Source organism: Berghia stephanieae, chromosome 10 (genome assembly GCF_034508935.2).
Source record: "Berghia stephanieae isolate SIO BIC M18660-M18661 chromosome 10, UCSD_Bste_1.3, whole genome shotgun sequence".
In the NCBI taxonomy this organism is placed as follows: Eukaryota; Metazoa; Mollusca; class Gastropoda; order Nudibranchia; family Aeolidiidae; genus Berghia; species Berghia stephanieae.
This window is the reverse complement of record NC_088369.1, coordinates 27,131,994-27,144,493: the sequence shown is the minus strand read 5'-3', so window position 1 is coordinate 27,144,493 and position 12,500 is coordinate 27,131,994. Positions and strand designations below refer to the sequence as shown.

General features: G+C 36.2%; 1 protein-coding gene across 4 annotated transcripts in view; it reads left to right on the top strand.

The window, feature by feature from the left end:
* The window catches only part of LOC144980894 (uncharacterized), a 114,530-nt gene that overhangs the window by 89,519 nt on the left and 12,511 nt on the right, over window positions 1-12,500 (top strand). For all 4 annotated transcript variants that reach the window (XM_078928795.1, XM_078928797.1, XM_078928796.1 and 1 more), the window contains one exon: window positions 2,305-3,127. In XM_078928795.1, the coding sequence (XP_078784921.1) occupies window positions 2,342-3,127 (786 nt within the window). In that variant the 5' untranslated portion in view covers window positions 2,305-2,341. The remainder of the gene's footprint in view (window positions 1-2,304; window positions 3,128-12,500) is intronic.

Sequence of the window (12,500 nt, the reverse complement as noted above, 5' to 3'; positions counted from 1 at the left end):
GCATTTTCTTTTTCTTTTTTGTTGTTGTTTTGTTTGGGTTCCTTCAACCATCATCTTGTTCTATTATGATTTATATCATGTTTTAATTACATTTATTTTGAATTTGAAATTGAAGAGTTTATGTTCTTCTCTCTCTCTCTCTCTCTCTCTCTCTCTCTCTCTCTCTCTCTCTATATATATATATATATATATATATATATATATATATATATATATATATATATATATATCACCCCTCTGTATATCTCTCTATCTCTCTTTGTCAGTGTTGTCTTCCTTTTTCATTTCGTTCTCATCTCTATCTCTTTTCTCACTATCTCTCTCTCAAGCTGTGGGGCTTTGCCTCCCTGCCTCCTCTCTCTCTCTCTCTCTCTCTCTCTCCCTCTCTCTCCCTCTCTCTCTCCCTCTCTCTCTCTCTCTCCCTCTCTCCCTCTCTCTCTCTCTCCCTCTCTCGTTATCTCTCTCTCTCTCACTCTCTCTCACACACTCACACACACACTCCCCCCCCCTCTCTCTCTCTCTCTCCCCCACCCAGAGTCAGAAAACCACCTAATCCTTACCCCAGGACACTCCCTTGCTAATCCAAATCTCCGCCCCAAAAGCCCCAAGATTAACCAAATGGTTTTTATACGTATATGTGTGTTTATGTCAACCCTCGCCCGTTAATCCGATATTAATAGCGTTCACAAAGGAACCACGCTAAATTCTCTCCGATCTTACACTCACACAAAACACATTAAAATATTTCCCCCTTTTTTCAATCAATTTGGTCATACAGTTTTTTCCAAATCAATTCCTTGTATTAACCAGATAACTGCCGTACTATAACAATTTAACTAAATTTAAATTTAATTTTATTTAAAATTTTAACCAGCAAACTCGTCCTCGCGAGATCCCATGTTTAAAAGATTTTGCCAAGGTGATGGCCATTTAAACCGATCGATATTTGGAGGACGAGATTTCTGGCCAAATTTTTAAATACGTGTTTTTCCAAAGTACGACAGTCAAACTTGCTAACATACAATTTCCCTCATCTAGTGAAAAAGATTCAAAAATCTGGAGTTTCTTGAACTCCCGGACTCAAGACCTTTTGACAACTTATTTGACAACTTGATTTGAAATTTTAATCTATGGACATTTAAAGCAAAAGTGTTTTTTTTTTTTTTTTCTAAAATGTAATTTAAAAAAAAATAAAAGTGTTTTGTTGGAGTGCGGAAAAATGATCGGGACGATCCAGGTCGAATTAGGCTTAGGATGTTGCACACTCAAGTCTTCATTCCGTATATTATATGTATACCTAATACTGTAACTGTAATGAGTTAGGTATGCAGACAGCATATTTCATCGTAGGTGGTACAACAAGAAGCTTTTTTTTTAAAAACGAACTATTGGTTATTTATACTCAGACACCTTACACAATTATGTACCAGAGTACGTGGAGCAGAGCATTAACCCTTTTACACGCCGTGTTCGATTCTATTCCTGTCGCAAGTGTCTTACTATCGCGTCTTATGTACTGATATACAGGTGGTTGGTTTTCTTCGGATCCGCGGAAATCCGCGATTTTGGAGTCAACCCCTCTACCCCTCCCCCTCGACCCCAATCAATGTATTGGCAGTGAGAGAGTTGATGTGTGGCAGAATAAACCACACTCTCTGTCGTCTATCGGGAATTTAGTAATGTATTTATGTCTTTATTGTTTTCTTGTTGTTGGCTGAAGAAGGGTTTTGAGCCCGAAACGATCCGTGTTTGGTATTTCGTTCTTTTTTGAAGCTGTTATATTTATTTTTGTTTATTACTTGGAATGTACAGGTGCATTTTCCCCACTCTCCGGAAGTTAGCTAGAGTTTCATTGATAATTTATCACCGCAATTACTCTAAAGCTTAGGGACAATGCAGTAAAAATTGGGCTTATGGGCATCCGTTCAAAATTTCCCACTTTTTTCACTTTTTTTTTCGGTCATCACCAGCATTTATGTATGTTAACTCACTCAACTTACTTTAGATAGTATGCGCTTGGAACTCACATAAGAATGACGGACCAACACACAAAACTATGTGTAACCATGAACTTTAATAGTCTGGTTAATACCGTTTAGTGGGAATTACTCATATATACATGGGTGGCAAAAGGCAATAACAAAGACCTGATTGACATCAAGTTCATTCTATCTATAGAGCAATTTTTATGCATCAGTCGTAATTTTTTACACTCAAAACCTTATTGTTGTATACTGATTTATCTATAGTTGTATAATGATTTATCTACTTATTCCTATTTTTTTTTCTACAATTTCTATCCAGGGTGTCCGACGGAGAGACGTCCACCTCCACTGTGATCATGGCCAAAGACACACGCGTCAAGTTTGACAGCGAAACCAACACCACCTCCACCAAGTCATCCAACTCCAAGAGCCGACGGGGCGCCGAGCGCCAGATCTCGTACGAAGAAACGGAAAATTGCGTCAATGAGATAAACGAATCCTTCCCTGCCCTACACAACATGAACAAGGCGCATCGTTTCATGAGACAAGTCTCAAACTCCTTCAGCAGCCGGACAATCAAAGTTTCACTTATTTTGTCGGTGATTTTAAACCTTCTCATGTGCATTCCCTTCGGTATTTTCATTGGTATTTGGATGTCCAACAACAACAACAGCAACAGCAACAATAACAACCATATCAACTACCACCAGAACGCCCACAACAATAATGGAATACCCTCGTACCATAGTAACAATATAAATAATAATATTAATAGTCATCATCATATCAACAGTCATAACAACTTGCCATCATCATCTTCGTCATCATCATCATCTTCATCGTCGTCGTCTTCGTCATCGTCCTCAACCTTGTTGAACACTTTATCATCATCGTCTTCTTTAACGCCAGGAGCAAATAATAATAATATTCATAATAATAATAATAATAAAAATAACAACGTGAATAGTAATGATAGTAATAATATTAATAATCACAATAATAACAACTTTATCTCCACGGCCATAATGGAGTCTTGCGTTCCATGTTCTAGTCTCACCAAAAACGACCAAGTCAAAATTCGCAGTAAAAACAATTTCTGCTGTACTGATGTCAAAACACCGGATGTCGGTGGCGCCACATATGTAAGTATCAATCCATTGTTTTTATTTATTTGTTCTCTTAACTTCTCTCTGAAATCTTGGGTTTGACACGACGTGTACATATATGCAGGTCTGACATCCAAATCCGCTTATGGGCCAAGTTTTAACATTGTTGTAATGGATAATATTATTTTGCGTCATATTTTGAGATTGCCATTACAACAATGAGCCCATAAGGAATTGGGTTATCAGACCTGCAAATAAGTGCACGTTGGTTTGACACTTTTATGCATGACATGTTAATCAATCGAAATAATACCAAAGTTAACAATTTTCTGGCCAAAATTAAAAGAAAGAAAAAAAGTTTGGTTAGAAATTGCAACTCCGTCCACTTTGTCAAACCACACTCGGTAAAATTGTGGAAATGGGACCAATGGTGAAAATTATTCCACTACATTTGCAGCGTCCTGAATAAAGGATGATAAGCAATATTGTGTGATATGCATTAACAGGCTTATTCAGCTTTATAAAGAATCACATTGCACTCTAAGGGATTTTATCCCTTGTTTAGGTTCCATATATTGCCTGAAAAATATTATAAAAAAAAAAACAACAACTTTTGTTTCATATATCGATTTATGGAAATAAATTTCCAGCTTGTCAAATTATTTTTAACCCACGACTGCAAAGAAATGTTTCAAAAATAAACCTCGGATTTTTGACATTTTGTAAAATTTGAGGACATTTTGATTTTATTGTAATCTGTCAATTTGTGAGACCATTTTTCTTGCCAAATAGAAAAATAAAAGTGTTTTGATAACGTACGGAAATGCTGTGGTCTTGTGAGTATAAGAAATTACAGACGGGGTTTTTCCCGAATGTTCTTGGAGAAATCAATAATTTATCTGGGGCAAAGTGTCAGTCATCGATTTAATTTTAGCATTTCTTTTATTTCTTCTTATTCTTACTTCTGTCTAGAACCAAAAACGACATTTGGGAACGGAACGCTGTTCTTTTTTTTTTTGTAGGGTCAATTGACGACATAAGGAAATTACTTGCCATCATTTTGATAAGACGCTATAGTATGTATTGCAAAATATTTTCCGCCGGATCTAACAGATCCATTTTTTATTTTTCCCGTTCATTTTTTTTGAAAGGACAGAAGAGAAGATTTAGATAATTCATGTCTGAACGTGAAAACGACACTTCTTCCCTCTCTTTGATTGTTAGGCGAATGCTTTAACGACTGAGCTATTTGGGAAACCCATTTTTATTGTAATTTATTATTATAGACACCAAGGCAAAAATAAAAATTATTTAAAAAAGGGAGACCATTCTGATTAATGGCATTCACTGCTTAATTCTCTCCTTACCGATCCTTTTCAGTATTTCCCCAAAATGGCAGGCTTACCCAGCAGAAAAATTGCTTTTTTAAAAACTCAAACAATCTCTCTACAAAACAACTTTAGGTTCTTATTATTTAAACAAAGATCATTGTGATGTACAGCGTGGCTCAGCGGTACGGTCTTTGCACCCGAAAAGTGCCGAGTTGGATAGCCCGCCGCTGCGCTGTGTGACATTGAGCAAGTCACCTCGCCCTAGCTCAATTTGCGGCGCTGTACTGCGGCTGACGCCTGGGTTATTCCAGTCTTCCCTTCGAATAGACCCTAGAGACACATTTCCCCTATGGGACGAATAAAGGGAATTTTATTTTATTTTTATTCGTTTTTTTTTTAATGTACAAAATAAATCTGAATAAGAAAAAAAAAGTAAATTGTGTCGTAACAAATGTGAGATTTTGCTGTAGGTGGACAGAGGAGAGGGTTAAAATGAAAAATTCGTCCCCAATGACCAAATGTTATTTTTTGGGAGTGAATACAAGGATATGCGCCATATCAATATTTATTTCAATCTCATATTTAATACGTTTTCCCTGCGATTTCTATTCTCATTCTATCTCCAAATACCCAATATTGCCATAACACAATATTTTTGCTGTTAAAAAAAAAACAATCAGATTTGATGGAATGTTCGCATGTACACGTCTATTTGTATATGATTGCGTGGGTGTATAATGTGTGTGTGTGTGTGTGTGTGTGTGTGTGTGTGTGTCTGTGTGTGTCTGTGTGTACTTTCCACCCACGCTGCTTGAATGTAAATATCATCCAGAATCCAAGATATATTGGATTAATGTAAATGTTCCTGCTCGAAACTCGAAGAAAGTAATAACAATGTGAAATTGAATGTAAGCTTCAATTTAATATACGTAATAGATAAAATGGACGTTTCGGGTTCCCCTTTAGCAACAAAAATTGTTTCATTCATCTTGTTTTGTTGGTAAAGGGTAAACCCGAAATGTCTAATTTATCTGTTTTCGTATATTAAATTGGAGCTTACATTCAATTTCACATTGTTATTTTTACTGGCTATGTGGGCTATGTTGTCTTGTGGTATGACACTCGCTTTCCGATCGGAAGGTCCTGGGTTCGAGCCTCGCTCGGTGCGTAGTTGAGTCCTTGGGAAAGGCTCTTTACTGACATTCTTTCACCGTACTCACGTGTAAAATGAGTAACTGGCCGTTAACAGCGTTGTTTGTCTCTGTCCGAAAAAAAATAATTGTAATATCACCTAACAGGCGTCCTAATGTTCCATTCGACATGTTTAGCGTTGCTGTTGATCAGGGACATCTTTGTTAAGTGCTTTGAGCACGTTTAGTGGATATCGCGCTATAAAAAAACAAAGATTAAGAACAAAATAGAACGGGCCATTACAACAGTGTTTGCTCCCATTCTTGCTGCAGTAATACCATTCCCATCAAAGGCGCCTACGATAATACTGATACGGGGTGGAATCCAATCCAATGGCCTTTTGTTGTAACAAAATATGGATTGCGCAATAAAATGATTTATGTTTTAAAAGTCCTTAATCCTTTATTGCTCGTGTTCGATTTTAATCTAACTTGATATCATTTATGTTGAGTTGCGATGCAATTTATTGGCCTTTATTTTGATCAAGATTAAAGTCACAGCTAGATCTGCATTAACACACACACACACACGACACACATACACACACACACACATACACACACACACACACACACACACACACACACACACACACACACATATATATATATATATATATATATATATAAAGAGAGAAAAGGAAAAACAAAAGAAAAACCAAAAACAATGTCATTGTCCTCCCCCCCCCCCCATTGTCCTCCCCCCCCCCCCCCCCCCCCCCAAGAGGTCGTCTGCGATAATACTACAACTGCGATAACCTCCAGATCCAATTATTCGTCGTGAGCTTTTATTGACTTCAATAAACTATTTAGTTTTACTTGGTTGATATTGTGTCTGTTTTTAGACTTCCCCTAGAATTTCCGTTGACCGGATTAAATTTCCCCTCCCAATAACAATAACAAAAGCCAGAAAACCTAGTTTTAATCTGAATCATTGGACAGGTCCACTCTCTTCCTGCCTGCCAGAATCTCTGTCCTATTATCAGAAAACGGCTCTTTCTTAGTTTGACCTGAATTAAAATATATAATATAGATAGCATGCTAAGAAGTTCACAACATTGCCATCCGGAAGTATAACGGATCAATACACAAAACTATGTGTAACCATGAACGTTTATAGTCTGGTTAATGTAGTTTAGTGAGAATTACTCACAAAGGCGGATGGCAAAAAACAATAACAAAGGCCTGATTGACGTCATCTTCGTTCTATCTATAGAAGGAACAAAATAGATCTCACTCAGCTCTTTGTTATTGTTTTTAGCCAACCATTTCAAGGTTACATAATGATATGGTTTTGTGTGTTGATACGACATTATATCCGGCTGGCGGATGTTGTGGGCTGTTTAGCTAAACGCAAGCATAAATGGACGAATAAAGATGATTTGAGACTTCTAAGAATTCTATTTTGCAAGTTGAGTGTGATCGTAATGTTTCGATACTAGGTTTTTGAAGTAGAATATTGTTAAGAGTTCGTTCGGCCCATTGGCAATGGTAGTTGGACAGCTGATCAGTCCTCAACACCTCACCTTGTTGGCCAGGTTTTCTCGTTATTTTAAAATAGAAAAACGGCGAAAATATTAAACAAACCACAGTGAACAATTTAAAATAGAACTTAATGATATATTTTCTTCTCAATTTATATAAAGTTTCATAAGCTTAACAATTCTATAAATTTTTGAAGAAAATAAATGCAAATTTCTTAACTTTAGGTATAACAATTTTTTTTTTTTTGAAAAAGGTATTCTAAAAAAAAAAATCATGTTAATATACTGTCAAAATGGTTAAATTTTTTTTTTTAAATGGCTTTAAAAATTTCAAACTGGCCATCCTGAGTTGTAACGAAAACGAAATCACGTTTCATCGGATTTGAGTCTGCTTTTAGCACGGAAATCCCTACCCTGACCCAGAAAGACTTTGGGAATTCCCAGGGCCCTTGTCGTGTCCCTATAACTTGGTTGGCCTGACTTGTTCGATATGCAGACAGCCCCACTCAGACTAAACAGCTTTTTTGATTTTGGCCAGAAATGATTTACTTCATATATCGATGGTTAAATTGATATAATGACTCCAATCTTGTCAAAATCTCTGATATTTCTTCAGAACTTATTCGGCGCCTCGGGTTTAAGAATTTTGGGAAAAGTCAGGGGTTATTTAATATCTTTATTGCTCGATATTATGTGAAGTAAAATTTTTATGGCCAAAATGAAGGGGAAAAAATGGTTTGTTAGATAGCCAGTTCACGTTCACCACTGATAGATTACATACAACGCAACAACAAGCCAATGTCTTCATCTTCACACAACAGGGACATAGAGGGCAGTACCTTGGTTAGATACTTGATTACATAGCCTTGCTACTTGTTGCATGTCCTCGCTGCTTTTCTATTTTGAAGGTCTGGCCACGGGTTTTTTATTTATTTATCTCGAATTTATTGCTTTATTGGTTTATATATATATATATATATATATATATATATATATATATATATATATATATATATATATATATATATATATATATATATATATATATATATGTATATATGTATATACTCGCCGCTATGTGGTCTTGTGTTATGACTCTCGCTTCGGATCGGTAGGACCTGGGTTCGAGCCTCGCTCGGCGCATAGTTGAATCCTTGGAAAATGCTCTTTACTCACATTCTCTCACCGTACTCAGGTGTAAAATGAATACCTGGCCGTCAACTAACAGCGTTGTCTCTGTCCGAAAATAAAATCGTAATATTGCCTAACAGGCGCCATGTCTCGTCCTACATGTTAAGTGTTACTGTTGGCCAGGGACCCCTTGTAAAGCGCTTTGAGCACGTTCAGTGGATATTGCGCTATATAAAAGCACAATTTTATAATTTAAAAAATCAAATCATTATAACAGTGCCAGTGCCATACTATAAACTTAGAGCTTGAGCGACATGCTGCATTATAAAACACGTAGGGACTATGTGAGTTGCCCATTCAGAGCATTCATAGAAATTGAAAATGTCTTGTATCAGCTGATCACATTTTATCACCCCCCCCCCCCCCCCCCCCCCCCCCCCCGCCTTTCCCAAGTCTTCCTTTCCTCACCTCCCATTATGAATTTTTCCGTCTGCGATTTGTGATAATAATAGTAATAATAATGATAATTTAACTTAATTAGTTTTCGAAATGAATACAAGTATTGATGTTGTTATTATTATTGTAATAATGACAATGAATGGCTATGAATGGATCAACGATTATGATGATTGGTATTGTGTGTGTGTGTGTGTGTGTGTGTTTGTGTGTGTGTGTGTGTGTCTAAATTGGTTTAAAGGCGATTCAGCGATCTTTATCAACCAATATTTATATCATTCTCTCCCCCACTGAGAAAACAATTTTGACTCATTTTGGCTAGAAAAAAGAAATCTACGATATCCCCCCCCCCCTCCTTTTTTTATTTTCAGTTCACACACTTCTACTTGTCTAAAAATCTTAATCCTTGAACATGTTTAAAACTTTTCTGGAAAACTCAAGTTTAACTTTTTATTTTTTTTTTTTTTGGGGGGGGGGGGGGGGGGGGGGGGGGGGGGTCAAACTGGAGATTATATTAATCTATTAAAATGATACATAAACAAACTAAAAAAAAATATCTTGCCAAAACGTGAAAATAATGATGTAGGTTACTGTCGACAGATTGGCTTTTAAAGGCCAGTTTACTGTCCTTCTCTGGAAAAACGTTCTGGAAAGGTTTGTAAAAAGTTATAAACAAAAAATGAATATAACAGTTAAAAAAAAAAAGAACAAAATTCCAAACTTGGAACGTTTCGGGCTCAAAACCTTTCTTCAGCCAACACCAAAAACAATAAGGCCTTAATACATTACTCAATTCCAGATAGACGACAGATAATCGGTAGGTCTTCTCTTGTAGAAAAATCTTTCCAAAGGTTTGAGAGTTTTTGCCAAGATGAGAATCATTAATTTAAGTCGATCGATATTTAAAGGACGAGTTTTCTGGCAAAATTTTTAAGTCTGTGTTTCTCCAGAGTACGGTAGTTAACTAGACTAGTTAAAAGCCGTGTCATGAATTTTTGTTGACCAGTTTTTATACAGCGTTTCATTGTTTTCCTATAATGCTAACATACAGCAAATTCTTTGTAGGGGGGTTTTCTAGCGATATGAAAAGATATTTATTTCTATCTATCTATCTCTCTCTCTCTCTCTCTCTCTCTCTCTCGCTCTCTCTCTCTCTCTCTCTCTTTTTTTTTTCTCTCTCTAATATGCATGTAGCCTATTGGGGTGACAGATAGTTGTTTGTGTATGTGTGTGTGTGTGTGTGTGTGTGTTGATGTTTCTGGCTGGTACCGCCCTTGTTTTGTCCAATTCTTGTTCATTCCATTTGCTTAATAAAAATGTTTTTATGCGTTTAATTTATTGATGCTATGCGTTTAGGTAAAATACTTACACCATCCTCCTGCCGGGGAGGTGGTTTTTGCTTTTTTTAAAAACTTTCTATTGTTGCCATGATCCTTTTCACGTTTTACTTGCTCATAAGATCTTGTGATTGGCGTGTAATCGGATACGTATATAGATGATGACAGCAATAATATATATTATTGTTATGATATATAATACCTTTTGATGACAAATGTGTTGCACGAAGGAAAAGGTGACACATTGTGTTACAGTAAAAAACAAAACAAAAGAAAACCAAAACAAAAACAAAACAAAAAAAAAAAAAAAAAAGGGGGGGGGGGGGGGTGGAGGAGGGTGGTAGGGTAGGTAAAATTCACCCATATTCATACGGATATGTTATTGTTACATAACATTACCACTGATTTGATAATGCAGTGACATGGCAGAATGAATGGATGAATGAATAAACAAAAGTCAATTAATGCATTGATCGAGCAATTATGCATGGATAAATTATGTCAATTGACCACTCGTCTCAAAGAGGTATTATGTCGGCATGTGCTTGATACTTACAGTTGAATGTAAGGCTCAATTATAACATTTGAATTGAAATAGATATCTTTATTAAACGTAACTTAACAAAAAATGAAACAAAAGAAAGAAATATTTTTTTTTCTAAATCCCCAAAACAACACAAAAACCACACGTGCACAACCCCCCCCCCCCCCACAAAAAAAACAACAAAAAAAACAAAAAAGAAAACAACAAAAAAACAACAACAACAAAAAAGCCAACAAAAAAACCCCCAAAAAACAAAAACAAAAACAAAAACAAACTTAGACGTCTAGATTTGCTTATTCCAACCACTTTTTTACTTAATCTCAATTTTAAAAATTCTGAATTGTTGCCATTTTGACCCGATGCATCTCCTGTATCAAGGGAAGGAATGAGTGGATGGGTAGATGAATAACGAAATGAATAGATGGATGAATTGATGAATAAATAGATGAACAAGTGAGTAAATAAATACATGATTCAATCAATCAATTATTCAATCAGTCAATCAATAAATCAATCAGTCAATCAATCAATTAATCAGTGATTAAGAAACCTATGGGTGTGCCCCATGCCCAAGCATTCAACATCGTGTCGTTTATCGATCGCCGTCCGTCGATAATGCTATCATATGATCATCCTAAATAAGTAACTGACAAAAGTTTTTGTCACTATCTATATTTATAGCTATGAAGAAAGTCTTACTCATCTAACAGCCACTGTACTTTTGAAAAAAAAAACACAAACAAACAAACAAAACAATAAAAAATCCGTTAAAATTTTGGCCAGACTACTCGTCCTTCAACTATCGATGGATTACAAGTCTCGGGTTTATTTTTTTTTTCCAAGATAATTGTTATTTGGTTCATTGTAATAGATCGGTATGTGAAATAAAGGTTTTGCTGGCCAAAATATATAAAATGCGTTTTGTCTGTGAATGGCCGGCAAGACATAGAGGGCGGACGTGATGTGTTGTTGGTGATGGTTGGTTTGGGATTTCCATGGGATAGGCGAACCCAATCAATTTTAAATCAATCGATTAATAGGTAAGATGTCAAAGGGGTTTATAAATTGTAGGGTTTTTGTGGGGATTTTTTGTTGTTTTTTGTTTACAATTTTATCTCTCATCGTTCGGCGTATGATTACTGAAGGGTGAAGGTCCTCTGACGTCATGATGATGGAACTGGACACACCTACTTTTATTTGTGTAAACAAACAACCTGCTGGTTCTGTTTTTCTTTTCTTTGTACGCCCTCTTTTCTCTGTCTGGGTCTCTCTCTCTCTCTCTCTCTCTCTCTCTCTCTCTCTCTCTCTCTCTCTATCTATCTATCTATCTCTTTCTCTGTTTGTGTCATTCAGCACAACGATATTTTCTGAATGAACTATCTATCTATCTATCTATCTATCTATCTATCTATCTATCTATCTATCTATCTATCTATCTATCTATCTATCTATCTATCTATCTATCTATCTATCTATCTATCTATCTATCTATCTATCTATCTATCTATTTCTCCGTCCATTGATCCATCCATCCATCTAATCTATCTATCTACTCATCTATTCATCCATCCATCCATCGTACAATCAAACCACCCTTCTTATCTATCTACCTACCTACCTACCTACCTACCTACCTACCAAGACACCATCAACCACTATCAGTATTTGACCCAAACACGACCAGTCCTTTGAAATGCCCATCAAGCCACGCGTAAGCCCGGTACATTTATATATACGACTGTTATTATAATTATGGTTGATATACACATCCTGATGTGTTGGTCCCTGGTGTGTTGAAGTGATTAAAAGATCGAACGATCGAATTCCAATCAATCAGGAATGCTCAACCAATCAAGCATTGTAAACATGACAGTTCAATGACAGAAGGCACTCAGGGATGGATGAGGTGTGTGTGTGTGTGTGTGTGTGTGTGAGA